The sequence below is a fragment of the Cetorhinus maximus genome, chromosome 23 (genome assembly GCF_964194155.1).
Source record: "Cetorhinus maximus chromosome 23, sCetMax3.hap1.1, whole genome shotgun sequence".
Lineage (NCBI taxonomy): Eukaryota > Metazoa > Chordata > Chondrichthyes > Lamniformes > Cetorhinidae > Cetorhinus > Cetorhinus maximus.
Window position 1 is genome coordinate 28,401,133 of NC_135901.1, and position 27,128 is coordinate 28,428,260.

At 46.9% G+C, this 27,128-nt stretch overlaps 7 protein-coding genes across 9 annotated transcripts in view; 4 read left to right on the forward strand and 3 right to left on the reverse strand.

Moving 5' to 3' along the window:
• LOC144697161 (uncharacterized) overlaps window positions 1-6,987 on the reverse strand; it is a 40,042-nt gene extending 33,055 nt beyond the window's left edge. The window contains exon 1 of the mRNA XM_078569016.1: window positions 6,876-6,987. The gene's annotated coding sequence lies outside the window, so the exon portion shown is untranslated. The remainder of the gene's footprint in view (window positions 1-6,875) is intronic.
• The window catches only part of LOC144698460 (uncharacterized), a 404,975-nt gene that overhangs the window by 212,454 nt on the left and 165,393 nt on the right, over window positions 1-27,128 (forward strand). The window lies entirely within an intron of this gene.
• LOC144696903 (uncharacterized) overlaps window positions 1-27,128 on the forward strand; it is a 147,667-nt gene that overhangs the window by 91,317 nt on the left and 29,222 nt on the right. Inside the window, exon 1 of one of the 2 annotated variants that reach the window (XM_078568617.1) lies at window positions 13,724-15,252. The exons of the other annotated variant lie outside the window; for it this stretch is intronic. Coding sequence (XP_078424743.1) covers window positions 13,918-15,252 — 1,335 coding nt within the window. The 5' untranslated portion in view covers window positions 13,724-13,917. Of the gene's footprint in view, window positions 1-13,723; window positions 15,253-27,128 lie in introns of those variants that run through there. 2 annotated transcript variants of the gene reach the window in all.
• LOC144697207 (uncharacterized) overlaps window positions 1-27,128 on the forward strand; it is a 301,742-nt gene that overhangs the window by 68,524 nt on the left and 206,090 nt on the right. The gene's annotated exons all lie outside the window — the stretch shown is intronic.
• Window positions 1-27,128, forward strand: part of LOC144697338 (uncharacterized) — a 264,249-nt gene that overhangs the window by 61,913 nt on the left and 175,208 nt on the right. The gene's annotated exons all lie outside the window — the stretch shown is intronic.
• LOC144696975 (uncharacterized) overlaps window positions 20,678-27,128 on the reverse strand; it is a 404,367-nt gene continuing 397,916 nt past the window's right edge. The window contains exon 3 of the mRNA XM_078568709.1: window positions 20,678-22,309. The gene's annotated coding sequence lies outside the window, so the exon portion shown is untranslated. The remainder of the gene's footprint in view (window positions 22,310-27,128) is intronic.
• LOC144696964 (uncharacterized) lies at window positions 22,282-25,349 on the reverse strand. 2 transcript variants are annotated; one of them, XM_078568691.1, is made up of 2 exons: window positions 24,903-25,349; window positions 22,282-24,186 (listed from the first exon to the last, which is right to left on the reverse strand). In XM_078568691.1, the coding sequence occupies exon 2, from the start codon at window positions 23,838-23,840 to the stop codon at window positions 22,569-22,571; it is 1,272 nt and encodes a 423-aa protein (XP_078424817.1). In that variant the 5' UTR covers window positions 23,841-24,186; window positions 24,903-25,349; the 3' UTR covers window positions 22,282-22,568. The 2 variants fall into 2 exon arrangements, with proteins under 2 accessions (XP_078424817.1, XP_078424816.1); XM_078568690.1 differs by having other exon boundaries at window positions 22,282-24,175; window positions 24,897-25,107.

The window sequence follows — 27,128 nt, forward strand, 5'->3', positions numbered from 1 at the left end:
ATAAATAACATATCTAATATGTACCACATAACAACATTGGACATATCTCTGTCCAATATGAATTTACTGTCCCCTTAAATGTCAGCCATCTCCTGGGGAAACCACCCCTTTAATTGTGAACATTAGGAAAGAGACCATCCTTTTAGCCAGACAAATAAACGTGTCAATCTGAGGGAGCAAAGGATGTCAATGTCTTTCAGAGAAAGAGAGAGAGAGAGAGAGACCTGGGCCAACCTTTCCAGAGTCTGCACCCTCCCTGGATTCACTTCCTTTCCCTTCAGTTCCTGCAAGTCTACAATTTCCCCCCAGAATGAGAAAAGAAATGGAAAGGGGGAGAAAAGAAAGTGTTTTACTGACAGATGTTGGACACAGGAAGACGTTTTAGTCTGTGTGAAGCTCAATCTTCATTCACACAAAGCCCGCGCTTTGATTGGCTAGAGGACCAGAGTCCTTCCGGTCCTCCAACTCTTCCCATTGGTCAGCCCCTCAACGTGACGGGAAGGGTGCGGGCTCTCCCCCGCATATGCGCAGCTTCCCCTCTGCCGAGTTCTCCGAGCGGCTTCTTGCTCTGGCCGGAGCCGTCAGCCGGTTGTTGCCTGGAAACCTTTGCTTGAGGAGGTGGAGGGGGAAACAATGGGTGGGGGTGGGGGTGGGGGCTGGAACCCGAGGACGTCACCACAGAGCGCAGTGATTCCTATTGGCTGATTCAGGCAGGGTTCCATTTTGGACGTCACAATGTGGAAGTTGGACAATGAGCTTCAGACTAAAACTTCCTCCTCTGGGCAATATCTGTGAGGAAATCAATGTTTCCCTTTTTCCATTTCTTTTCTCATTCTGGGGGGGAAATTGTTCACTTGCAGGAATTGAAGGGAAAGGAAGTGAATCCAGGGAGGGTGTAGACTCTGGAAAGTTTGGCCCAGGTCTTACTGTCTCTTAAAGACATTGACATCCTTTGCTCCCTCAGCTTGACACATTTGTCTGGCTAAAAGGATGGTCTCTTTCCTAATGTTCACAATTAAAGGGGTGGTTTCCCCAGGAGATGGCTGACATTTAAGGGGACAATTTCAGGGTGATTAACTGTCCTGTATTTTAAGGGATTGCTCCTTAGTTTGACTTTTGTCCTGTATTTCTAGGACAGCCGGTGGGAAACTGATCGCTGGAGTCTCCAGGGTGTGATTTTAGTGATTCGAGTGGGACTGCAAGTCAGTGAGTTGGCCAGCAGAGAGATGATGTGACTGAACAAAATAAGTTGTAAGTTTTAGTTGATTTTAAACTCCCACTATTATTGTCTGAAGACCCCTTCTCCCCATGGCTGAAGCGTCCCATACTTTATTTTGTAAGTATTTTGCCCCTCTGGACAATATAATAATGGAGGACATGGATTTTTCTAATGTTGTGATAGGGTACTCTTTAGATATATTATTTATAGTGTAATTAAGTTCATTTATTATCCTTTCCAATCTTGTAATATCGGACTGTAGTTGTGTTATATATTAGCAATCATAGAGTCAGTACAGCACAGAAGGAGCCCGTTTGACAACTCGAGTCCATGCGATTCTCTGTAGAGCAATCTAGTCAGTCCCATTTCCCCTCTATCTCCCCATTCCTCTGCAAGTTTATTTCCTTCAAGTGTCCATCCAATTTCATTTTAAAATTATTGATCATCTCTGCATCCACCATTCCCATAGGCAGTGGGTTCCAGGTCATCACTTCTTACTCCTGAAATAAAGTTCCTCCCCACAGCCCCACGTATCTCTAATCATGTGTTAGAGTTCTGTGTAGTACACACATTTTTAGTGCAGTAATGTTGCGTGTATATTACAACAGAGGGAGAATGATGGCAGACAGAAATCTCAAACCAAACGTCAAGATCTGACAGTCGCTCAACTCATCGCAACCCGAATATCATCAGCCTTTGAATCTAGAAGGAGAAATGTTTGTCTCTTTTGTTCAAAAGATTTTAAACATAAGTGTGACTGGAAAAGAACTGAGACACAGACACACCCGAGAAAGAGTGTTCCAGTGCACTAACTCTGGAAAGAGCTTTAACCAGTTACACAGCCTGAGAAAACATCCCACCATTCATAGTGGAGCGAGACATTATACATGTCCTGTGTGAGGACAAGGCTTCAACTGATCATCAGATCTGGAGAGACACAAGGGCACGCACACCATGGAGAAACCGTAGAAATGGGAGGACTGTGGGAAAAAATTCAGGTCCCCACCTGAGTTGGAAGCTCATCAACGCAGTCGGACTGGGGAGAGGCCATTCATCTGCTCTGTGTGTGGGAAGGGATTCGCTCATTCATCCAACCTGCTGACACACCAGCGAGTTCACACTGGGGAGAGGCTGTTCATCTGCTCTGTGTGTGTGACTGGGTTCAGTCAGTTATCCAGCTTGCAGTCACATCAGCAAATTCACACTGGGGAGAGGCCATTTATCTGTTCTGAATGTGAGAAGGGATTCAGTAATTCATCTTACCTGCATAAACACAAGTGAGTTCACACTGGGGAGAGGCCGTTCACCTGCTCTGAATGTGGGAAGGCGAATAGAGCGGTTTCCCCAGTGCGGGGGATTGTGGGAGCTGCGGCAGCCATTACTCATCTGGAGCCCAATCTCCCAACTCCTGGGACTGGGATGGAAAGTGGGGGGGTGGGGCAGTGACCCCACCCGGACACAAAGTACATGGGGGTAGTTACTGGGTTTGATTGTGATGCCCCCTTAGCAAAACAGTTTGTTAACTTCAAGCGTAAATACATAGACTGAAATCGAAAGAGAAAGTGCTGGAGACACTCAACAGGTCTGGAATCATCTGTGAAGAGAGAAACGGAGTTAATGTTTCGAGTAGAAGATGACTCTCTTTCTGTCAAAGTGTAGACAGCTGGGTGACATATTGGGGAGGGCAATAGGTAGCGGAGGAGGTCTTGTGGAGCAGTGGGTAGTGTCCCAGCCTCTGAGCCAGAAGCTCCCAGTTCAAGTCCCACCCCAGGACTTGATGGCCAAGGAAAGTGTCTTCACGATGCAGCCAAACAGGTTTAGCATCAACTTGTAAAACCTTCCAACACACACAAATGGCAGGTGGTAAGAGCGGGAGAGATTTCTGCTCAGCCACATGGTGGAAAGAAATTGGAGCTGTGGCCATCACTATCCGTAGTTTGTAACCGTGTATGTTGCCGCAGCAACTCACATCCTTTGTGGGGGATGGGGGCTGGTTGGCTGAGTCGCATGGATGGTGGGTGCGGACCAGATTGGTGCCAACATCACGGGGATCGATCCACATTCAGGCTGGGGTGGATTTAGGACTTGCCTCCTTGCTTTACCCATGGTGCAGGTCATGACGATGTGGGTCAGATTGAAGAAGGAAAGGGATTCACTTCCTCATCCAGCTCGATTACATATATGTGAGCTCACACTGGGGAGAGGCCGTTCACCTGCTCCGTATGTGGGAATGGAGTCACTCAGTCAGCCAGCCTGCTGGCCCAGCAGTGGGTTCAGACTGGCGAGAGGCTGATTAAATGTTCCGAGTGTGGGAACGGATTCACTCGCTCATCCCAGCTCCTGACACACCAGTGAGTCCATTGTTCACTCCAGGGGCTGGACTCTGCTGTTATTGCTGCTGCTAATCACATCCAGGACTGAACCATGTTCATTCTGACAGTTGGGGTTTGTTTCTGTTGATGTTAATAACCCCTGTAACTGGGCTGGAGATTAATATTCTGGGTAAATGTCAAATAAATCAGCTTTATTTTGGGGGCACAGATTGTCGAGACCTTGATGTGAGAGAAGAAAAGGTAGGTTTTAAGCAGGGTCTAAAAGGAGGAGAGAGAAGTGGAGGGGTTCAGAGAGGGAATTCCAGAGTTTAGGAACCTGGCAGCTGAAGACTGAAAGAGTGCCGGCCCTGGATTATGGGGGACTCGAGTCTCTGGAGTGGAGACATGAACCCATAACCTTCAGACTCAGAGGCGAGAGTATGAGACTGACTGAGCTCATCCCTTTAAGTAATGTTTCCCAATCCATCATAGCCAACTCGTGCTTCATACCATTGTAGTTTTCTTTATTCAGATTCAGGACCCTAGTCTCAGAATCAACTACGTCACTCTCTATCTTGATGAAGAATTCTATCATGTTATGGTCGCTTATCCCCAAGGGGCCTCGCACAACTAGATTGCCAATTATTCCTTTCTCATTAGAAAATACCCAGTCTGGGATGGCCTGTTCTCTCATTGGTTCCTCAATGTATTGGCCCAGAAAACCATCCCGTATACACTCCAGGAATTCCTCCTCTCCGGTATTGTTACTAATTTGATTTGCCCAATCTATATGCAGATTAAAGCCACCCATAATTATAGATGTTCCTTCATTGCATGCATCTCTAATTTCCTTTTTAATGCCATTCCCAACATCACCACTATAGTTTGGGGGTTTATATACAACCCCCACTAACGTTTTTTGCCCCTTAGTGTTTCTCAGCTCTACCCATACAGATTCCACATCGTCGGAGCTAATATCTTTCCTCACTATTTGTTAATTTCCTCTTTAACCAGCAATGTCACTCCATCGCCTTTTCCTTTTTGTCTGTCCTTCCTAAATACTGAATACCCATCCCTGGTCACCCTGCAGCCATGTTTCCGTAATCCCGACTATATCATACCTGTTTACATCTATTTGCGCATTTAAGTAATCCACTTTATTGCAAATGCTCCTTGCGTTAAGGCATAAAGCCTTAAGGCTTATCTTTTTAACATTACTTGTCCCATTCCCACTATTTTTCACTGAGGCCCTGTTTGATTCTTGCCCTTGATTTCTCTGCCTATCACTTTTCTAATTCCCCTTTCTGTCTTTTGTTCATGTCCTTGATTTCCCTTCCTCTGACTCCTTGCATAGGTTCCCATCTCCATGTCATTTTAGCTTAAACCCTCCCTAACCACTCTGGCAAATGTTTCCCCTAGGACATCAGTCCTGGTCCTGCCCAGCTGCAACCCGTCCAGTTTGTACTGGTTCCACTGGCCCAGAACCGGTCCCAATGTCCCAGGAATCTGAAACCATCCCCCTCGCACCATCTTTTCAGTCATGTATTCATCTGATATATACTGCTATTTCTACTCTGACTAGCACGTGGCACTGGTAGTAATCCTGAGATCACTACCTTTGAGGACCTACTTTTCAACTTATGTCCGAACTCCCTATATTCTGCTTTTAGGACCTCACCCCGTTTTTTTTACAAAGATACTAGGAGCAGGAGAAGACCATTCAGCCCCTCGAGCCCGCTCCACCATTCATTATGATCATGGCTGATTATCCAACTCAATAGCCTGCTCCCGCTTTCTCCCCAGACCCTTTGATCCCTTTCGCCCCAAGAGCTATATCTAACTCCTTAAAAACATACAATGTTTTGGTCTCAACTACTTTCTGTGGTAACGAATTCCACAGGCTCACCACTCTCTGGGTGAAGAAATTTCTCCTCATCTCAATCCTAAATGGTCTACCCCATATCCTCAGACTGTGACCCCTAGTTCTGGACTCCCCCACCATTGGGAACATCCTTCCTGCATCTACCCTGTCTAGTCCTGTTCGAATTTTATAGCTTTGTATGAGATCCCCCCTCATTCTTCTGAACTCCAGCGAATATAGTCCTAATTAGCTCAATCTCTCCTCATATGTCAGCCCCGCCATCCCAGGAATCAGTTGGGTAAACCTTCGCTGCACTCCCTCTATAGCAAGAACATCCTTCCTCAGATAAGGAGACCAAGACTGCACACAATATTCCAGGTGTGGTCTCACCAAGGCCCTATACAATTGCAGCAAGACATCCCTGTTCCTGGACTTGAATCCTCTGGCTATGAAAGCTAACATACCATTTGCCTTCTTTACCGCCTGCTGCACCTGCTTGCTTACCTTCGGCGACTGGTGTACAAGGACATCCAGGTCTCGTTGCACATTCCCCTCTTTCAATTTAGAGCCATTCAGATAATCGTCTGCCTTCCTGTTTTTGCTACCAAAATGGATAACCTCACATTTATCCACATTATATTGCAACTGCCATGCATTAGCCCACTCACTCAGCTTGGCCAAATCACACTGAAGCATCTCTGCATCCTCCTCACAGCTCACTCTCCCACCCAGCTTTGTGTCATCCACAAATCTGGAGATATTACATTTAATTCCCTCATCTAAATCATTAATATATATTGTGAATAACTGGGGTCCCAGCTACGATCCCTGCAGTACCCCACTAGTCACTGCCTGCCATTCGGAAAAAGACCCGTTTATTCCTACTCTTTCTTTCCTGTCTGCCAACCAGTTTTCTATCCATCTCAATATATTACCCTCAGTCCCATGTGCTTTAATTTTACACGCCAATCTCTAATGTAGGACTTTGTCGAAAGCCTTCTGAAAGTCCAAATAAACCACATCCACTGGCTCCCCGTCATCAACTCTACTAGTTACATCCTCGAAAAATTCCAGTAGATTTGTCAAGCATGATTTCCCTTTCATAAATACATGCTGACTCTGTCTGATTCTGCCACTGTTTTCCACGTGCGCAGCTATTACATCTTTTATAATAGACTCTAGAATTTTACCTCTGCCATTTGTAGCAATGTGTACCACGACCACTGGCTGTTCACCCTCCCCCTTCAGAATGTCCTGTAGCCACTCTGAGACATCCTTGACCCTTGCACCAGGGAGGCAACATACCATCCTGGAGTCTCATTTGCGGCCACAGAAACGCCCATCTATTCCCCTTACAACTGAATCCCCTATAACTATTGCATTCCCACACTTTTTACTCCTCCCCTGTGCAGCAGAGCCAACCATGATGTAACGAATTTGGCAGTTGCTGCTTACCCCTGAGAGGCCATTCCCCTCTCTATACCTTCTATCCATGATACTCTCCACCTCGCGGATGCTCCAGTGTTCCCAGCCTCCGCTTCAACTCCGAAACCCGGGCTTCCAGGATCTGCAGCTGGTGACTCTTCAACTCGCGATTCCTCTCCCAGCTTCTCTTCAACTCCCGACTCCTCTCGCGCTTCCCTTCAACTGCCAGCTCCTCTCGCGCTTCTCTTCAACTCCCGATTCCTCTCGTGCTTCTCTTCAACTCCCGGCTCCTCTCGTGCTTCTCTTCAACTCCCGGCGTCTCTCGCGCTTCCCTTCAACTGCCAGCTCCTCTCGCGCTTCTCTTCAACTGCCGGCCCCTCTCGCGCTTCTCTTCAACTCCTGGCTCTTTTCGCGCTTCTCTTCAACTCCCGACTCCTCTCGCGCTTCTCTTCAACTGCCGGCTCCTCTCGCGCTTCTCTTCAACTGCCGGCTCCTCTCGCGCTTCTCTTCAACTGCCGGCTCCTCTCGCGCTTCTCTTCAACTGCCGGCGTCTCTCGCGCTTCTCTTCAACTCCCGGCTCTTTTCGCGCTTCTCTTCAACTGCCGGTGTCTCTCGCGCTTCTCTTCAACTGCCGGCTCCTCTCGTGCTTCTCTTCAACTGCCGGTGTGTCTCACGCTTCTCTTCATCTGCCGGCTTCTCTGCGCTTCTCTTCAACTGCCGGCCCCTCTCGCGCCTCCCTTCAACTGCCGGCTCCTCTCGCGCCTCTCTTCAACTCCCTATTCCTCTCGCGCTTCTCTTCCTGAGCAATAGAGATCCAAGTCAGGATGTTGCGCCACTCGGAGGGGAATCTCAATTGATGCTGTTCCCTTGTGTCTGTTGCTCTTCGAGACGGTAGAAGTAGTGGGTTTGGAAGGTGATGTTGAAGGAGCTTCGGTGAGTCAATGCAGTGCATCTTGTAGATGGTACACGCTGCAGCCACATGTACTGCACTGGTGGAGGGAGTGAGTGTTGAAAGTGGCGGATGGGCTGCCATTAAAGTGGGCTGCGTTGTGCTGGATGAAACAGACTCTCCAATACGAAAAAGACTGGCTGATAAATAACAATTGTTTTAGGAAGTGACTGGGAGCCAGTAAATTTAAATAGTTTCCTTCCATTTTCAAAAGATCTGCTCTTCAAAGTTATATTGGAACCAATCACATGAGATGTTTGTAGTTGAATTGAATGTCTTGGCTCCTCACTCAGACACCTGGCTGACAAGAGGCAGTGATTGGACAATAGCTGAAAACAATGGGCTGAAATATTCTTCTGTGAGTTAAACTGTTTCTCTTTAACCCGGAATTGATTATGTCAGAGTTAAAGGCAATACCAGGTTCAATTACATTGAATATACAGCACAAAAACAGGCCATTCAGCCCACCCTATCCATGCCAGTGTTTATACTTCACTTGCGCCTCCTCTCATTCTTTCTCATCTCACTCTCAGCGAATCCTTCTGTTCATTTCTCCCCCATGTGTTTACCCAGCTTCTCCTTAAATGTATCTATGTTATTCACCTCCATCACTCCCTGTGGTAGCGAGTTCCACATTCTCACCACTCTCTGGGAAAGAAGTTTCTCCTGAATTCCCAATTAGATTTATCAATCACTATCTTATGTTGATGGCCTCTAGTTTTGCTCTCCCTCCTCCAAGTGGAAACATTCTCTGTGTCTATCAAAACTTTTCAGAATTATAAAAACCTCCATTAGCCCTCAGCCTTGTCTTTCTAAGAGTGAAGTGACCCAGCCTATTCATCGTCTCCTGGTGCATTAAACCTTTCAGAGTGAAAATCTGAAGACAAAAATGTTTTGTTCACATCTGAACTCAGCACAGTGAGAGAGCAGGGGCAGAGTCACAAGGGAGCCTGAGAGGAGGAGATTCACTGAGAATGGCTGGGCTGGGCTGGGCTGGGCTGTGGGAATGAGATTGTTGATCAGACTGTTCATCACAGGGGTCTTGGAGTTGGGAGCACTGAGGGAGTTCAAGAGGCAGCCTTCAATAAAACAACAACCTGTATTAATATACCACCTTCAATGTAACAAAATGTGACAAAACGTCCTGTTTCTGTGCTGTACTTTCAATGTAATTGAGCCTAGTATGGCCTTTACCTCTGACATAGTCCATTGCGGGTTCAAGGTCAAGGCCCAAGGATCATTTTGAAACAGAAATTGATAAAGTTGTTCAAGATTATGTCAGAGAACATCCCACTCCCTTTTTCTCAGTTGTTTCTGGGATGTGGGTGGCTCATACCAAATTGCCCTTGTTCAGAGGGCATTTACGAGTCAACCGCATTGCTGTGGGCCTGGAGTCACATGTAGGCCAGACTGGGTAAGGACAGCAGATTTCCTTATGGAATCAGAAGGGTTTTTGCAACAATCGGCAATGGTTTCACTGTCATCATCAAACCTTAAACTCCAGGTATTTGTTGAATTCAAATTTTGCCAGCCGCCGTGGTGATATTCGAACTCAGGTCCCCAGAGAATTACCCGGGGTCTCTGGAATACCAGCCCATTGACAATGCCACTATCCCGCCGCCTCTCGAGCTATAAATCTCTGTCCCCCACACACACCATCCTCCCTATTTAATTGAACACTAATTCCTTCTATTATCCCCCTCCTGCTTTTCCCCCAATTCTCCTCCCCTGAAGGTGCTGACTCCCGGGTTCAGTTTCACACTCACCAATTGCCCTCCCCACTATGGCACCCAAGTGTCTAAGTCTTGACACCTGAAGTTAACAAACTGTTCTGCTAAGGGGTCTTCACAATCAAATCCAGTGACTACCCACATGTACTTTGTGTCAGGGTGGGGTTACTGCGCCCCCCCACCCCCACTTTCCATCCCAGTCCCAGGAGTTGGAGACTGGGCTCCGGATGAGTAATGGCGGCGGGAGCTCCCACAAACCCCCACACTGGGGAAACCGCTCTATCCGCCGCGTAGGTGGGCGGCCCGGGACTGCGCATGTCCAAGGGAGGGGGAACCTGCGCATGTGTGGAGGAGAGCCCAGCACCCCTCTTCCCCATTGTCTTCAGGCGAGGGATTAACCAATCGTTGGAGGACCGGAACGACTCTTGTTCTCCAGCCAATCAGAGCGCGGGCTTTGTGTGAATGAAGATTGAGCTTCACACAGACTAAAACTTCCTCCTGTGTCCAGCATCTGTGAGTAAAACACTTTCTTTTCTCCCCCTTTCCATTTCTTTTCTCATTCTGGGGGCAAATTGTTGACTTGCAGGAACTGAAGGGAAAGGAAGTGAATCCAGGGAGGGTGCGGACTCTGGAAAGGTTGGCCCAGGTCTCTCTCTCTCTCTCTCTTAAAGACATTGACATCCTATGCTCCCTTAGCTTGACACATTTATTTGATGGCTGACATTTAAAGGGACAGTAAATTAATACAGGACAGAGATATGCCTAGTGTTGTTATTTGATACATATTAGATATATTATTTATGGGTCTGTAATACATTTAATTGATTATTATTTAGAACCATAGAACACTACAGCACAGAAAACAGGCCATTCGGCCCTTCTAGTCTGTGCTGAAATATTATTCCGCTAATCCCATTGACCTGCACCCAGTCCATAACCCTCCAGACCTCTCCCATCCATGTATCTATCCAATTTGTTCTTAAAACTTAAGAGTGAGCCCGCATTTACCACTTCAGATGGCAGCTCGTTCCACACTCTCACCACTCTCTGAGTGAAGAAGTTCCACCTAATGTTGCCCCTAAACCTTTCCCCTTTCACCCTAAAGCCATGTCCTCTTGTGTTTATCTCTCCTAATCTAAATGGAAAGAGCCTACTCGCATTTACTCTGTCTATACCCCTCATAATTTTGTAAACTTCTATCAAATCTCCCCTCATCTTTCTAAGCTTCAAGGAATAAAGTCCTAACCTGTTTAATCTTTCCCTGTAACTCAACTCCTTAAGACCCGGCAACATCCTAGTAAATCTTCTCTGCACTCTTTCAATCTTACTGATATCCTTCCTGAAGTTAGGCGACCATAACTGCACACAATACTCCAAAGTTGGCCTCACCAATGTCTTATACAACCTCACGATAACATCCCAACTCCTATATTCAATACTTTGATTTATGAAGGCCAGTATGCCAAAAGCTTTCTTTACAACCCTGTCTATCTGTGACGCCACTTTCAGGGAATTATGTATCTGAACTCCCAGATCCCTTTATTCCTCCGCACTCCTCAGCGCCCTACCATTTACTGTGTACGTCCTACCTTGGTTTGTCATTCCCAAATGCAACACCTCACACTTCTCTGCATTAAATTCCATCTGCCATTTTCTGGCCCATTTTTCCAGTTGGTCCAGATCCCTCTGCAAGCTTTGAAAGCCTTCCTCACTGTCCACAATGCCTCCAATCTTAGTGTCATCAGCAAACTTGCTGATCCAATTTACCGCATTATCATCCAAATCATTGATATAGACAACAAACAACAATGGTCCCAGCACAGATCCCTGAGGCACACCACTAGTCACAGACCTCCAGTCTGAGAAGCATCATCCACTACCACTCTCTGTCTTCTCCCACACAGCCAATTTCGAATCCAGTTTACAACCTCTTCATGGACACCAAGTATCTGAACCTTCTGAACTAACCTCCCATGTGGGACCTTGTCAAAGGCCTTACTAAAGTCCATGTAGACAACATCCACAGCCTTTCCTTCATCTACTTTCTTGGTAACCTCCTCGAAAAACTCTACAAGGTTCATTAAACACGACCTACCACGCACAAAGCCATGCTGACTATCCTTAATCAGCCCTTGGCTGTCCAAATAATTGTATATCCGATCTCTCAGAACACCTTCTAATAATTTACCTACTACTGATGTCAGGCTCACTGGCCTGTAATTACCTGGTTTATTTTTGGAGCCTTTTTTAAACAACGTAACAACATGAGCTACCCTCCAATCCTCCGGCACCTCACCGTTTTAATATAGTATTGTTGCTACGTTATAAATTTCCAGTCATAGAGTCATTACAGCACAGAAGGAATCCATTCATCAATGTGAGTCCATGGCCGACTCTCTGTATAATAAACCAGTCAGCCCCCTTCCCCTGTAAGGTTATTTCCTTCAAGTGACCGTACAATTTTGTGTTGATATCATTTATCATCTCTCCTTCCAGCACCCTTACAGGCAGCAAGTTTGAGGTCATTGCAACTCGCTCCTAAGTAATGTTCTTCCATGCATCCCCTCTGTATCTCTGATCAAGTAATATAGTGTATATTGCACAAATTTGTGGTCCAGTATATACACATATATATGGCTAACAGCTTGCATAAAGATTTTCAGGTCTCTGTGTCCATGGCATGAAGCAGTGACTATATATCTGTCACAGGGAAAATGTTAGACGCTATTATTAAAGATGTTATAGCAGGGCACTTAGAAAAATTCAAGGCAATCAAGCAGAGTCAACATGGTTTTGTAAAATTGAAATCATGTTCAACCAATTTTTTTCTGGTTGGCAGGGTGTGACGAGTGGTGTGCCGCAGGGATCAGTGCTGGGGCCTCAACTTTTTACAATTTATATAAATGAATTGGATAAAGGGACCAAAGGAATGGTGGCTAGATTTGCTGATGACACAAAAATAGGGAGGAAAGTAAATTGTAGAGTGGATGTAAGGAGGCTACAAAGTGACATATATAGGTCAAGTGAGTGGGCAAAGATCAGTTAAATGGAGTATAATGTGAACAAATGTGAAATTGTTCATTTTGGCAGGAAGAATGAAAAAGGAGCATATTATCTAAATGTTGAGAAATTGCAGAGCTCTGAAATTCAGGGAGATCTGGGTGTTCTAGTGCATGAATCACTAGAGGTAATATTCAGGCACAGCAAGTAATTAGGAAAGCTAATAGAATGTTATCATTTATTGTGAGGGGAATTGAATACAAAAGGTTATGCTTCAGTTGTACAGGGCACTGGTGAGACCACATCTGGAGTACTGTGTACAGTGATGGTCTCCTTATTTAAAGAAAGATGCAAATGCGTTGGAAGCAATTCAGAGAAAGTTTACTGGACTAATACCAGGTTGTCTTATGAGGAAAGGCTGGACAGGTTAGGCTTGTATCCACTGGAATTTAGAAGAGTAAGAGGCAACTTAATTGAAACCTTTAAAATCCTGAAGGGTCTTGGCAGGGTGGATGTGGAAACGATGTTTCCCCTTGTGGGAGAATCTAGTGTTAGGGGTCACTTTAAAAATAAGGGGTCGCTCATCTCAGACAGAGCTGAGGAGAAATTTTTTCTCTCAGAAGGTGGTGAGCCTTTGGAGCCCTCTTCCTCAAAAGGCGGTGGAAGCAGGGTCTTTGAACATTTTTAAGGCACTGCTAGATAGATTCTTGATTAATAAGGGGGTGAAAGGTTTTTGGGGGTGGGCAGTAATGTGAGGTTGAGATTACATTCAGATCAGTCATGATCTTATTGAATGTGGAGCAAGCTTGAGGGGGCAAGTGGCCAACTCCTGCTCCTAATTCGTATGTTCGTATGTTTGCGCGTTCGTATGTATGGATCTGTACATCAGCATGAATCAGCACTTCAGAAGAACTGGGAGGGTGAATGTTAGGCCCAGTAGAGTGAGAATGGAGGAAGAGTGTCTGGGATGACTGTTGGGGTAAAAGAGGAAAGAATGATCCACAGAAACTAGAATTGTCTGTTCTGAATTTCTATCCTGTACTGACAGTGATGACTTTTGTAAACTCCTTTTACAGGATATTAGAAGGGGAGGATTTGCAACAGAAATCTCAAACCAATCGCCATGTCAAGATCTGACAGAATCGCTTGATTTATTAGGACCTGAATATCATCAGCCTTTGAATGTGGAAGGAGAAGTGTTTGTTCTGTCTGCTCAAAAGGCTTTAACATCACTGGGACTGGAAAAGCACCGAGACACACATACCCGAGTGAGAGTGTTCCTGTGCTCTGACTGTGGAAAAAGCTTTAACTAGTAACACAGACTGAAAAAACCATCGCACCATTCACAGCGGGGAGAGACTGTCTGTGGACGAGGCTTCAACTAATCATTGAACCTGGAGAGACACAAGGACATCCGCACCATGGAGAAACTGTGGAAATGTGGGGACTGTGGGAAGGGATTCCATACCCCATCTGCACTGGAAACTCATCGACGCAGTCACACTGGGGAGAGGCCGTTCACCTGCTCTGAGTGTGGGAAGGGATTCAGCGATTCATCCAACCTGCTGATGCACCAGCGAGTTCACACTGGAGAAAGGCCGTTCAACTGCAGTGAATGTGGGAAGGGATTCAGCCGTTCGTCTACTCTGCTGAGACACCAGAGAATTCGCATTGGGGAGAGGCCGTTCACCTGCTCTGATTGTGGGAAGGGATTCACTCAGTTATCCAGCCTGCAGACACACCAGCGAGTTCACACCGGGGAGAGGCCGTTCACCTGCTCTGATTGTGGGAAGGGATTCACTCAGTTATCCAGCCTGCAGACACACCAGCGAGTTCACACCGGGGAGAGGCCGTTCACCTGCTCTGAGTGTGGGCAGGAATTCAGTCAGTCATCCCACCTTCTGACATACAGGCGAGTTCACACCGGGGAGAGGCCGTTCACCTGCTCTGAGTGTGGGAAGGGTTTCACTCGGTCATCCCAACTGTTGACACACCAGCGAGTTCACACTGGGGAGAGACCGTTCACCTGCTCTGAGTGTGGGAAGGGATTCACTGATTCATCCTACCTGCTGATACACCAGCGAGTTCACACTGGAGAAAGGCCGTTCAACTGCAGTGAATGTGGGAAGGGATTCAGCCGTTCGTGCACTCTGCTGAGACACCAGAGAATTCGCATTGGGGAGAGGCCGTTCACCTGCTCTGATTGTGGGAAGGGATTCACTCAGTTATCCAGCCTGCAGACACACCAGCAAGTTCACACCGGGGAGAGGCCGTTCACCTGCTCTAAGTGTGGGCAGGAATTCAGTCAGTCATCCCACCTTCTGACACACAGGCAAGTTCACACCGGGGAGAGGCCGTTCACCTGCTCTGAGTGTGGGAAGGGTTTCACTCGGTCATCCCAACTGTTGACACACCAGCGAGTTCACACTGGGGAGAGACCGTTCACCTGCTCTGAGTGTGGGAAGGGATTCACTGATTCATCCTACCTGCTGATACACCAGCGAGTTCACACTGGGAAGAGACCACTCACCTGCTCCGCGTGTGGGAAGCGACTCAGTGATTCATTCCACCTTCTGACACACCGACGAGTTCACACTGGGGAGAGGCCCTTCATCTGCTCCGAGTGTGGGAAGCGATTCAGTGATTCATTCCACCTTCTGACACACCAGCGAGTTCACACTGGGGAGAGGCCGTTCACCTGCTCCGAGTGTGGGAAGGGCTTCACTCAGATATCCAACTTGCTGAGGCACCTGTGGGTTCACAAGTGATTACAGGAATTTGATTCTGCTGTTCTTGCTGCTGTTCATCACATACATGATCGAACACTTAACAGATTAACGGTTAACAGATGGGATATGCTAATGGATGACATAGTTAATGATGTACCACTGACATCAGTCAGTCACATGTTAGACTCTCTGAGAGTGAGAGAGAGAAGTTGGAATCGTGCCTCGGAATAACGTGCTTTCTCTGTTACCTGTTTGGATGTAGTACTAATAAACAAGTGTTTAGCAGATACCAGAGTGTGTCTACAGTCTGTCTGCTAATCACGTCCCAGGCCTAGAGTCCGAGATAGAAGGACACATCTCCAAACATGGTGGCAGCAAGTGAGACATTGATGTAAAAAACAGATCGGTGTTATCGAAGGAACCACAGAGTGAAGAAACCTCTGAAAGCAGCTCATAAAAAACTGGCAGAAAAGGAGGCTCTGGAGAGAGGTAATGATGACCATACCTGGTGAGCAGTCCCTGTCCTGAAGGAGACGCTGGAGAGAGGTAATGATGACCGTACCTGGTGAGCAGTCCCTGTCCCTGACCTGAAGGAGGCACTGGAGAGAGGTAACGATGACCATACCTGGTGAGCAGTCCCTGTCCCTGGCGTGAAGGAGGCGCTGGAGAGAGGTAACGGTGACCATACCTGGTGAGCAGTCCCTGTCCTGAAGGAGGCGCTGGAGAGAGGTAACGATGACTGTACCTGGTGAGCAGCCCCTGTCCCTGCCCTGAAGGAGGCGCTGGAGAGAGGTAACGATGACTGTACCTGGTGAGCAGTCCCTGTCCCTGTCTCTGCCCTGAAGGAGGCGCTGGAGAGAGGTAATGATGACTGTACCTGGTGAGCAGTCCCTGTCCCTGTCCTGAAGGAGGCGCTGGAGAGAGGTAACGATGACTGTACCTGGTGAGCAGTCCCAGTCCTTGTGCTGAAGGAGGCGCTGGAGAGAGGTAACGATGACTGTACCTGGTTAGCAGTCTCTGACCATGTCCTGAAGGAGGCTCTGGAGAGATGTAATGATGACTGTACCTGGTGAGCAGTCCCTGTCTCTGTCCTGAAGGAGGCGCTGGAGAGAGGTAACGATGACTGTACCTGGTGAGCAGTCCCTGTCCCTGTCCTGAAGGAGGCTCTGGAGAGAGGTAACGATGACTGTACCTGGTGAGTAGTCCCTGTCCTGAAGGAGGCGCTGGAGAGAGGTAACAATGACTGTGCCTGGTGAGCAGTCCCTGCCTCAAGGACCCACAGAGAGACCAGCAGTGGGAGTTTTGGAAACATCATTTTCTCCAGTACCGAGCACTGTCAGGTCTTCACAAAGAGGAGCAGAAGTTTTGAGCTTCCCTGTTAACATCCTGGGGGTCATCATTGACCAGAAACTGAACTGGATCAGCCATATAAATAGGGGGAGGTGGTGGCGAGTGGTATTGTCACTGGGCTGGAAATCCAAGGACTCAGGGTAATGCTCAGGGGATTTTGAATCCGGACACAGCAGACGGTGAAATTTGAATTCAATCAAAATCTGGACCATGAAACAAACCATTGTCAATTGTTGTAATAACTCATTTGGTTCATTAGTGTCCTTCAGGGAAGGAAATCTGCCGTCCTTACCTGGTCTGGCCTACATGTGACTCCAGATCTGCAGTGATGCGGTTGACTCTGGCCTCACAAGTCACTCAGTTGTATTAAATCGCTAAAAAGTCAATGAAAAGGAATGAAACCAGACGGACCACCCGGCATCGAGCGAGGCACTGGAAACGACAACGGCAAACCCAGCCCTGTCGACCCTGCAAAGTCCTCCTTACATCTGGGGGCTAGAGCCAAAATTGGGAGAGCTGTCCCACAGACTAGTGAAGCAACAGCCTGACATAGTCACCCTCACGGAATCATACCTTACAGATAATGTCCCAGACACCACCATCACCATCCCTGGGTATGTCCTGTGCCTCCGGCAGGACAGGCCCATCAGAGGTGAATGGCACAGTGGTATACAGTCAGGAGGGAGGTGCGCTGGGAGTCCTCATGAATCGACTCCGGACCCCATGAAGTCTCATGGCATCAGGTCAAACATGGGCAAGGAAACCTGCTGATTGCCCCGTACTGCCCTCCCTTTTCTGATGTATCAGTGTTTCTCCATGTTGAACACCACTTGGAGGAAGGACTGAGGGTGCAAAGGGCGCAGAATGTACTTTGGGTAGGGGACTTCAATGTTCATCACCAAGAGTGGCTCGGTAGCACCACTACTGACCGAGCTGGCTGAGTCCTAAAGGACATTGCTGCTAGACTGGATCTGCATCAGGTGTTGAGGAAACCAACGAGAGGGAAAAACATATTTGACCTCATCCTCAATCTACCAGTCACAGATACATCTGTCCATACAGTATCGGTCGGAGAGACCACCAACTCCTGTCTTCACATCGAGGATACGCTCCATCATGTTGTGTGGTGCCGCCACTGTGCTAAATGGGATAGATTTCAAACAGATCTAGCTACTCAAGGAAGGGCATCCTTGAGGCGCTGTGGGCCATCAGCAGCAGCAGAATTGTAATCAACCACAATCTGTAACCTCATGGCCCGGCATATCCCCCACTCTACCATTACCATTAAGCCAGGGGACCAATCCTGGTTCAATGAAGAGTGCAGGAGCACCAGGCATACCTAAAAATGAGGTGTCAATCTGGTGAAGCTGCAACAGAGGACTACTTGTGTGCCAAACAGCATAAGCAGCAACTGATAGACAGAGCTAAGCGATCCCACAACCAATGGGTCAGATGTAAACTCTGCAGTCCTGTCACATCCAGTTGTGAATGGTGGTGGACAATTAAACAATTCACTGGAGGAGGTTGCTCCACAATTATCCCCATCCTCAATGATGGGAGTGCCCAGCACAGCAGTGCAAAAGATAAGGCTGAAGCATTTGCTACAATCTTCAGCTAGAAGCGCCGAGTGGATGATCCATCTCGGCCTCCTCCGGAGGTCCCCAACATCACAGATGCCAGTCTTCAGCTAATTCGATTCATTCCAGGTGATATCAAGAAATGGCTGAAGGCACTGGATACTGCAAAGTCTATGGGCCCTGACAATATTCCAGCAATAGTACTGAAGTTCTCCAGAACTTGCCATGCCCCTAGCCAAGCTGTTCCAGTACAGCTACAACACTTGTATCTACCTGGCTATGTGGGACATTGCCCAGGTATGTCCTGTAAACAAAAAGCAGGACAAATCCAACCCTGCCTATTACCACCTCATCAGTCTACACTCCATCATCAGTAAAGTAATGGAAGGGGTCATCAACAGTGCTATCGAGCAGCACTAGCTTAGCAATAACCTGCACACTGACACCCAGTTTGGGTTCCGCCAGGGCCACTCAGCTCCTGATCTCACCATAGCCTTGGTTCAAACATGGACAAAAGAGCTGAAGTCCCGAGGTGAGGTGAGAGTGACTGCCCTTGACATCAAGGCAGCATTTGACTGAGTGTGGCATCAAGGAGCCCTAGCAAAACTTGAGTTAATGGGGATCAGGAGGGAAACTCTCCGCTGGTTGGAGTCATACCTAACACAAAGGAAGATGGTTGTGGTTGTTGGAGGTCAATCATCTCAGTTCCAGGACATCACTGCAGGAGTTCCTCAGGGTGGTGTCCTCAGCCCAACCCTCTTCAGCTGTTTCATCAATGACTTTCCTTCAATCATAGGATCAGAAGTGGGGATGTTCGCTGATGATTGCACAATGTTCAGCACCATTCGTGACTCCTCAGATGCTGAAGCAGTCCATTTCCAAATGCAGCAAGACCTGGACAATATCCAGGCTTGGGCTGACAAGTGGCAAGTAACATTCATGCCACACAAGTGTCAGGCAATGACCATCTCCAACAAGAGAGAATCCCAACCATAGCATCTTGACGTTCAATGGCATTACCATCACTGAAACTCCCACTATCAACATACTGGGGGTTATCATTGACCAGAAACTGATCTGGACCAGCCACATAACTAGTGTGGCTACAAGAACAGGTCAGAGGCTGGGAATCCTGCGACGAGTAACTCACTTCCTGACTCCCCAAAGCGTGTCTACCATCTACAAGGCACAAGTCAGGAGTGTGATGGAATACTCCCCTCTCGCCTGGATGAGCGCAACTCCCACAACACTCAAGAAGCTTGACACTGTCCAGGACAATGCAGCCTACCTGATTGGCACCCCATACACAAACATTCACTCCCTCTACCACCGAACGCACAGTAGCAGCAGTGTGTACCATCTACAAGATGCAGGAATTCACCAAGGCTCCTTCGACAGCACCTTCCAAACCCACGACCACTACTGTCTAGAAGGACAAGGGCAGCAGATAGATGGGAACAGCACCACCTGGAAATTCCCCTCCAAGTCACTCACCATCCTGACTTGGAAACATATCGCAGTTCCTTCACTGTCGCTGGGTGAAAATCCTGGAACTCCCTTCCTAACAGCACTGTGGGTGTACCTACACCACATGGACTGCAGCAGTTCAAGAAGGCAGCTTACCACCACCTTCTCAAGGGCAACTATGGATGGGCAATAAATGCTGGTCTAGCGAGCGAATCCCATATCCTGTGAATGAATTTAAAAAATCATGCTCTTGAACACTTTCATCAAAACTTGTGTAAAATTTTGTTTCACCATGATCCTGTGAAACTCCGCGGGATGTTATATTATATTAAAGGTGCTGTATAAATACAAGGTGCTGTGTTACTGAAGGCTGACACTTGAACTCCCCCACTGCCCCCAACTCCAAGACTCCTATCATAAACAGTTTGATCAACTGTCTCATTCTCACATCATAGCCCAGCCCACCAATGCAAAGTGAATCTCCTGTTGGACAGTTTGTTAACTTCAGGTGTCAAGATTCAGACACCTGGGTGACACATTGGGGAGGGCAATAGGTGAGTGTGAAACTGAACCAGAGAGCCAGCACCTTCAGGGGAGGAGAATTGGGGGAAAAACAGGAGGAGGATAATCGGATGAATTAGGGTTACAATCAACAGGTAGGAGGGAATATGTGGAGGACAGTTATAGTTTGAGAGGGAGAAACATGTTTCATGAGAACTGGAATTCTCAGTTCTGAAATTCTATTGTGTACTGACAGTGATGACTTGATGACATCAACCCTGTCGCCCCCCTGTCATAATCTTAAAGTCCTCTATCAGGTCAGCCCTCAGCTTTCTCGTTTCTAGAGAAAATATTCCCAGCCTGTTCAATCTATCCTGTAACTTAAACACTCTCAGTTCTGGTATCATCCCTGTGAATCTTTCTTGCACCTTCTTGAGGCTCTCTCTCAGTGTTAAAGTGGTATGTACATAAAATTGGATGTAGGCGCCTAATTACTCGGTCCCTAATTAAACCCCTAAATTTCAAATTGACCCTCTCAAATGCTTTAATTTGAAAAAGACTTAACCATCAGGCAAGATAGGACACTGAAATAACAAACAATATCAATGTTTATTTAAAGAAAAAGGCATAATTTTGAAATACACGAGCGGCTTTCCCCACCTCAATTGGGCGACCACCCCAGGTATGAGTGTGAATCTTCCTCAGGTTCCTGAACCAACAGAGATTTCCCACAGTCCTGCCCCAGGAGACACTCAGTACGTCCACAGCTAAAGACCAACTCGCAAACCCATGATGGTTCTCGAAACCCACTTTTAATCCTTAAATCAGCATTACTACATCTCGAATGAGGCTTCCTGTTGTCATTAGACCATTGATCATTGTTGTTACTGGGTTAATTTTATTGGATTTAACCATTTTCGTACAATGTTCCATGGAGCAGAACAATGGGACCATTGCTGTGTCCAGAGAGTGCTACAGGAAGGCTGTTGACTGTAATCGGCCATGCAAGGCTTTGTTCGATGTTTAAATATACAGAGGAGTGGAGACATTGTTATATCGGTCACTCAGAGCTGAACAGAAACCTGTCTCTTTAAATACAGATACAAAGAAGAGGCTGAAATGAAATCTGTTCCTTTTAACCTGCACAAAAGCAGGAAGCTCAGAGTCCCAGGCTGCAGGAGTCCATTCGCCCATCGTGCCCCTGCCATTCCTTTGAAAGGATTCTCTGATTCATCCAACTGCTCTGCTCTTTCCCCACAGCCCTGCAAATTCTTCCTCTTCAAGTATCTACTCATTTGAAAGATACTATTGACTCACTTTCTGTTAAAGAGCCTGCCAAACCCTCTCACTCACTTTCCCTAAAGTGCAGAAATTTTTAATCATGAAAAATCCAGAAAAATCAAATATTTTTACTGATAAAAGTTTGTAACGAAACAGAACATGGTTAAAAGACAAACAGAAAATGACTTGAGGATCAAAGACAACCAGAGTAAAAGGATGTGCACAATGTTCTGGACCCAAATGGTTTCTCTTTAATTCATCTGTCCCCTGTTTGCTGCCCTCTTTGTGGAACACCTCCGCTCAGTCCACAAGCATGACCCTGACCTTCCAGTTGCTGCCATTATAATTCACCACCTTGCCGTCATGCTCATATTTCTGTCCTCGGCCTGCTGCAATGTTCCCGAGAAGCCCAACACAAGCTGGACGAACAGCACCTCATCCTCCGATGAGGCACTTTACAGCCTTCTGGACTCAACATTGAGTTCAACAACTTCAGACCGTCAACTCTGTTCTCTGTTTTGATTTTTTTGTTTGGCCAAGTGCCAGTCTGCATCTTGTTTTCATGTTTTTGCTTTCAGACACAGCTGTCCTTTATTCTGCCATTAACACTCACTCTGGACCAATGCTTTGTTTCTTTACTACAACCCTCATCACTCCCTTTGTCTTTTGTTCCGTGATATTTTTGTTATTTAATCTCGCCTGCCCTCTAACCAATCCCTGACTTTCCCTTTTGTTCTACCAGACCGTCCCCCTTTCTCAACAGCATCAAACTCATCACATTTCTCCATCTCTGAAGTTCTGAGGAAGAGTCAAATTGGACTTGAAACGTTAACTCTGTTTCTCTCACCAAAGATGCTGCCAGACTTGCTGAGTTTTTCCAACACTTTCTGTATTTATTTTAGTTCTAGCTGTAGTGGTAGGAACAATCACTATTTACTATCCAGGATAAAATAAATGTCCTTCATCGGCTTTTGTGGATCATTTCAGTGGAAATGTGCACTCCCAGGCTCAAAGAGCATCAGCCCGCTGGAAGCAAAGTCGTGAGACCGGCCAGTCCAGCAGAAAGAAACCCTCCGACCCTCCCACTTCACCAACTGTCAGAATGAACATGGTTCAGTCCTGGATGTGATTAACAGCAGCAATAACAGCAGAATCCAACTCCTGTAATCACTTGTGAACTCTCTGGTGCCTTGACAGGTGGGATGACTGAGTGAATCCCTTCCCACACTCAGAGCAGGTGAACGGTCTCTCCCCAGTGTGAACTCGCTGGTGTCTCAGCAGGTGCGGTGACTGAGCAAATCCTTTCCCACACTCAGAGCAGATGAACGGCCTCCTGGCAGTGTGAAGTTGCTGGTGTTTATGCAGGTCAGATGAATTACTGAATCCTTTCCCACACTCAGAGCAGGTGAACGGCCTCTCCCCAGTGTGAACGCGCTGGTGTTTATGCAGGTCAGATGAATTACTGAATCCTTTCCCACACTCAGAACAGGTGAACGGCCTCTCCCCAGTGTGAACTCGCTGGTGTTTATACAGGTCGGATGAATTACTGAATCCCTTCTCACATTGAGAACAGATGTACGGCCTCTCCCCAGTGTGAACACGTTTGTGTTTCTGCAGGTCGGATGAGTTACTGAATCCTTTCCCACACTCAGAACAGGTGAACGGCCTCTCTCCAGTGTGAATTCGCCGGTGTATCTGCAGGCTGGATAACCGACTGAATCCCTTCCCACACTCAGAGCAGGTGAACGGCCTCTCCCCAGTGTGAACTCGCTTGTGTTTCTGCAGGTTGGATGAATGACTGAATCCCTTCCCACACTCGGAGCAGGTGAACGGTCTCTCCCCGGTATGAACTCGCTGGTGTTTGTGCAGGTCGGATGAATTACTGAATGCCTTCCCACACTCGGAACAGGTGAATGGTGTCTCCCCAGTGTGAACTCGCTGGTGTGTCAGGAGGGTGGATGAATCAATAAATGCCTTTCCACACTCAGAGCAGGTAAACCGTCTCTCCCCAGTGTGAACTCGCTGGTGTCGCAGCAGGTTGGATGAATCAATAAATCCCTTCCCACATTCAGAGCAGGTGAATGGCCTCTCCCCAGTGTGAATGCGCTTGTGTTTATGCAGATCGGATAAATTACTGAATCCCTTCCCACATTCAGAACAGATAAATGGCCTCTCCCCAGTGTGAATTCGTTGGTGTGACTGCAGGCTGGATAACTGACTGAACCCATTCCCACACACAGAGCAGGTGAACGGCCTCTCCCCAGTGTGAACTCGCTGGTGAGTCAGCAGGTTGGATGAATGAGCGAATCCCTTCCCACATACAGAGCAGATGAATGGCCTCTCCCCAGTATGAGTGCGTCGATGAGCTTCCAGCTCAGATGGAGATCTGAATCCTTTCCCACAGTCCCCACATTTCCACGGTTTCTCCATGGTGCACATGCCCTTGTGTCTCTCCACATCCGATGATCAGTTGAAGCCTTGTGCTCACACAGGACATGTATAATGTCTGTCCTCACTGTGAATGGTGATGTTCTTTCAGGCTGTGTAACTGGTTAAAGCTCTTTCCCCAGTCAGTGCACTGGAACACTCTCACTTGCGGGTGTGTATCTTGGTGCTTTTCCAGTCACACTGATGTTTAAAATCTTTTGAAGCAGACAGAACAGACAAACATTTCTCCTTCTAGATTCAAAGGCTGATGATATTCAGGTCGCGATGAATTGAACGGCTGTCAGATCTTGACGTTTGGTTTGAGATTTCTGTCTGGAAATCCTCCTCTTCTAACGTCCTGTAAAAAGAGTTTACAAAAGCCATCATTCCCCCTCCATTCTCACTCTGCTGTAATATACACCCAACATTACTGCACTAAAAATGTGTGTAATACACAGAACTCTATCACATGATTAGAGATACATGGGGCTGTGGGGAGGAACTTTATTTCAGGAGCAAGTGGTGATGATCTGGAACCCACCGCCTACAGGAATGGTAGATGCAAAGATGGTCAATAATTTAAAAATAAAATTGGATGGACACTTGAAGGAAATAAACTTGCAGAGGAATGGGGAGATAGAGGGGGAATGGGACTGACTGGATTGCTCGACAGAGAATCGCATGGACTTGAGTTGTCGGGCTCCTTCTGTGCTGTACTGACTCTATGATTGCAAATACATAACGCAGCTACAGTCCTATATTACAAGACTGGAAAGGATAATAAATGGACTTAATTACAGTACTATAAATAATATATCTAAAGAGTCCCCTATCACAACATTGGACATATCTATGTCCTCCATTATTATATTGTCCAGAGGGGCACAATGCTTACAAAGTAAAATATGGGACAGTTCAGCCGTTGGGCTGGAAGCATGGGTGTTGCGGCCGGGGGGAAGGTGGGATGCTGGTGATCAAGAGGGGGTTTTGGTTTCAAGGAGTGGGGTGGGGAGAAGGGTCTTGAGACAATAATAGTGAGAGGGACGGTGGGGTTTAAAATCAACTAACACTTACAACTTATCTGGTTCAGTCACATCATCTCTCTGCTGGCCAACTCACTGACTTGCAGTCCCACTCGAATCACTCAAACTCACCCAGTGATCGGTTTCCCACCGGCTGTCCTAAAAATACGGGACAAAAGGTAAAATAAGGAGCAATCCCTTAAAATGCACGACTGTTAATCACCCTGAAATTGTCCCCTTAAATGTCAGCCATCTCCTCGGGAAACCACCCCTTTAATTGTGAACATTCGGAAAGAAACCATCCTTTTAGCCAGGCATATGTGTCAAACTGATGGAGCGAGATAGAGAGAGACCTGGACCAACATTTCCAGAGTCTGCATCCTCCCTGGATTCACTTCCTTTCCCTTCAGTTCCTGCAAAACAACAATTTGCCCCCAGGATGAGAAAAGAAATGGAAAGGGGGAAACATTGATTTCCTCACAGATGTTGCCCAGAGGAGGAAGTTTTAGTCTGGAACTCATCGTCCAACTTCCGCTTTGTGACGTCCACAATGGAACCCTGCCTGAATCAGCCAATAGGAATCAGTCTGCTTCGCGGTGACGTCCTCGGGTTCCAGTCTGCAGGCCAGGCGCGCGGACACGGGAGCCCCGCCCCCACCCATTGCTCCCCCTCCCCCTCCAACTCCTCGAGCCAAGGTTTCCAGGCAACCAGCTGACGGCTCCTGCCAGAGCGAGAAGCCGCTCGGAGAACTCGGGAGAGGGGAAACTCCGCATATGCGGGGGAGAGCCCACCCCTGCCCGTCATACTGAGGGACTGACCAATGGGAAGAATTGGAGGACCGGATGGCTCTGGTCCTCCAGCCAATCAGAGTGCGGGCTTTGTGTGAATGAAGAGTGAGCTTCACACAAACTAAAACTTCCTCCTGTGTCCAACATCTGTGAGTAAAACACTTTCTTTTCTCCCCCTTTCCATTTCTTTTCTCATTCTGGGGGGAAATTGTTGACTTGCAGGAACTGAAGGGAAAGGAAGTGAATCCAGGGAGGGTGCAGACTCTGGAAAGGTTGGCCCAGGTCTCTCTCTCTCTCTCTCTCTTCAAGACATTGACATCCTTTGCTCCCTCAGCTTGACACATTTATTTGTCTGGCTAAAAGGATGGTCTCTTTCCTCATGTTCACAATTAAAGGGGTGGTTTCCCCAGGAGATGGCTGACATTTAAGGGGACAGTAAATTAAGATAGGACAGAGATATGTCTAGTGCTGTTTTCTGGTACATATTAAATATATTATTTATGGTTCTCTGATAAAATTCATTCTTATATATATTCTTATTTCTGTATTTTGTCCTGTCGCAACCTAACATCCATTTTATATATTTCCAGTCACAGGGGTCATAGCAACTAGAATTGTATGTTCTGAATTTGTTTCTGGTGTTGTAATTCGTGTCCACTCACTGCCTGAATAAAATTCTTCCTCACTCCCCCATCACCATATCGCTAATCAAGTCTAACATGACTGTATATTGCACACAACCTTTTGCAGTAATATAGACAGATGTAGGGCTAGCAGACTGCATGAAGATTCTCAGGTCTGTGTGTCCAGGACAGGAAATTATGAGCATGATCTGTTGATCAGCATTGATTAGCATCTTCAGCAGTTGAAAGGGTGTATATTAGATACAGGAGAGTGAGAATGGAGAGAGAGTGTGTGGGATGGAGATTTACAGCTTTTGGGTAACAAGAGAGGAAAGAATATTCCATAGAAACTAGAATAGTTCTGAATTTCTATCCTGTACTGACAGTGCTGACTTTTGTAAATTCCTTTTACAGGGTATTAGAAGGGGAAGATTTACAGACAGAAATCTCAAACCAAACATCAGATGAAGATCTTACAGAGTCACTCGATTCATTGGGACCTGAATATTATTAGCTTCTGAATCTAGAAGGAAGAATCTTCATCTGTTCTATCTGCTTCAAAAAATTTTAAACATCAGTGTGACTGGAAAAATACCAAGGCAGTCACACCCGAGTGAGAGTGTTCCAGTGCATTGACTGTGGAAAGAGCTTTAACCAGTTACACAACCTGAAAAAAACACCACACCATTGATAGCGGGGAGAGTCCGTACACGTGTCCTATGTATGGATGAGGCTTCAACTGATCATTGAACCTGAGGAAGGACAAGGACACGCGCACCATGGAGAAACCATGGAAATGTGGGAACTGTGAGAAAGGATTCCGGTTCCCATCTGAGCTGGAATCTCATTAATGTGTTCACACCGGGG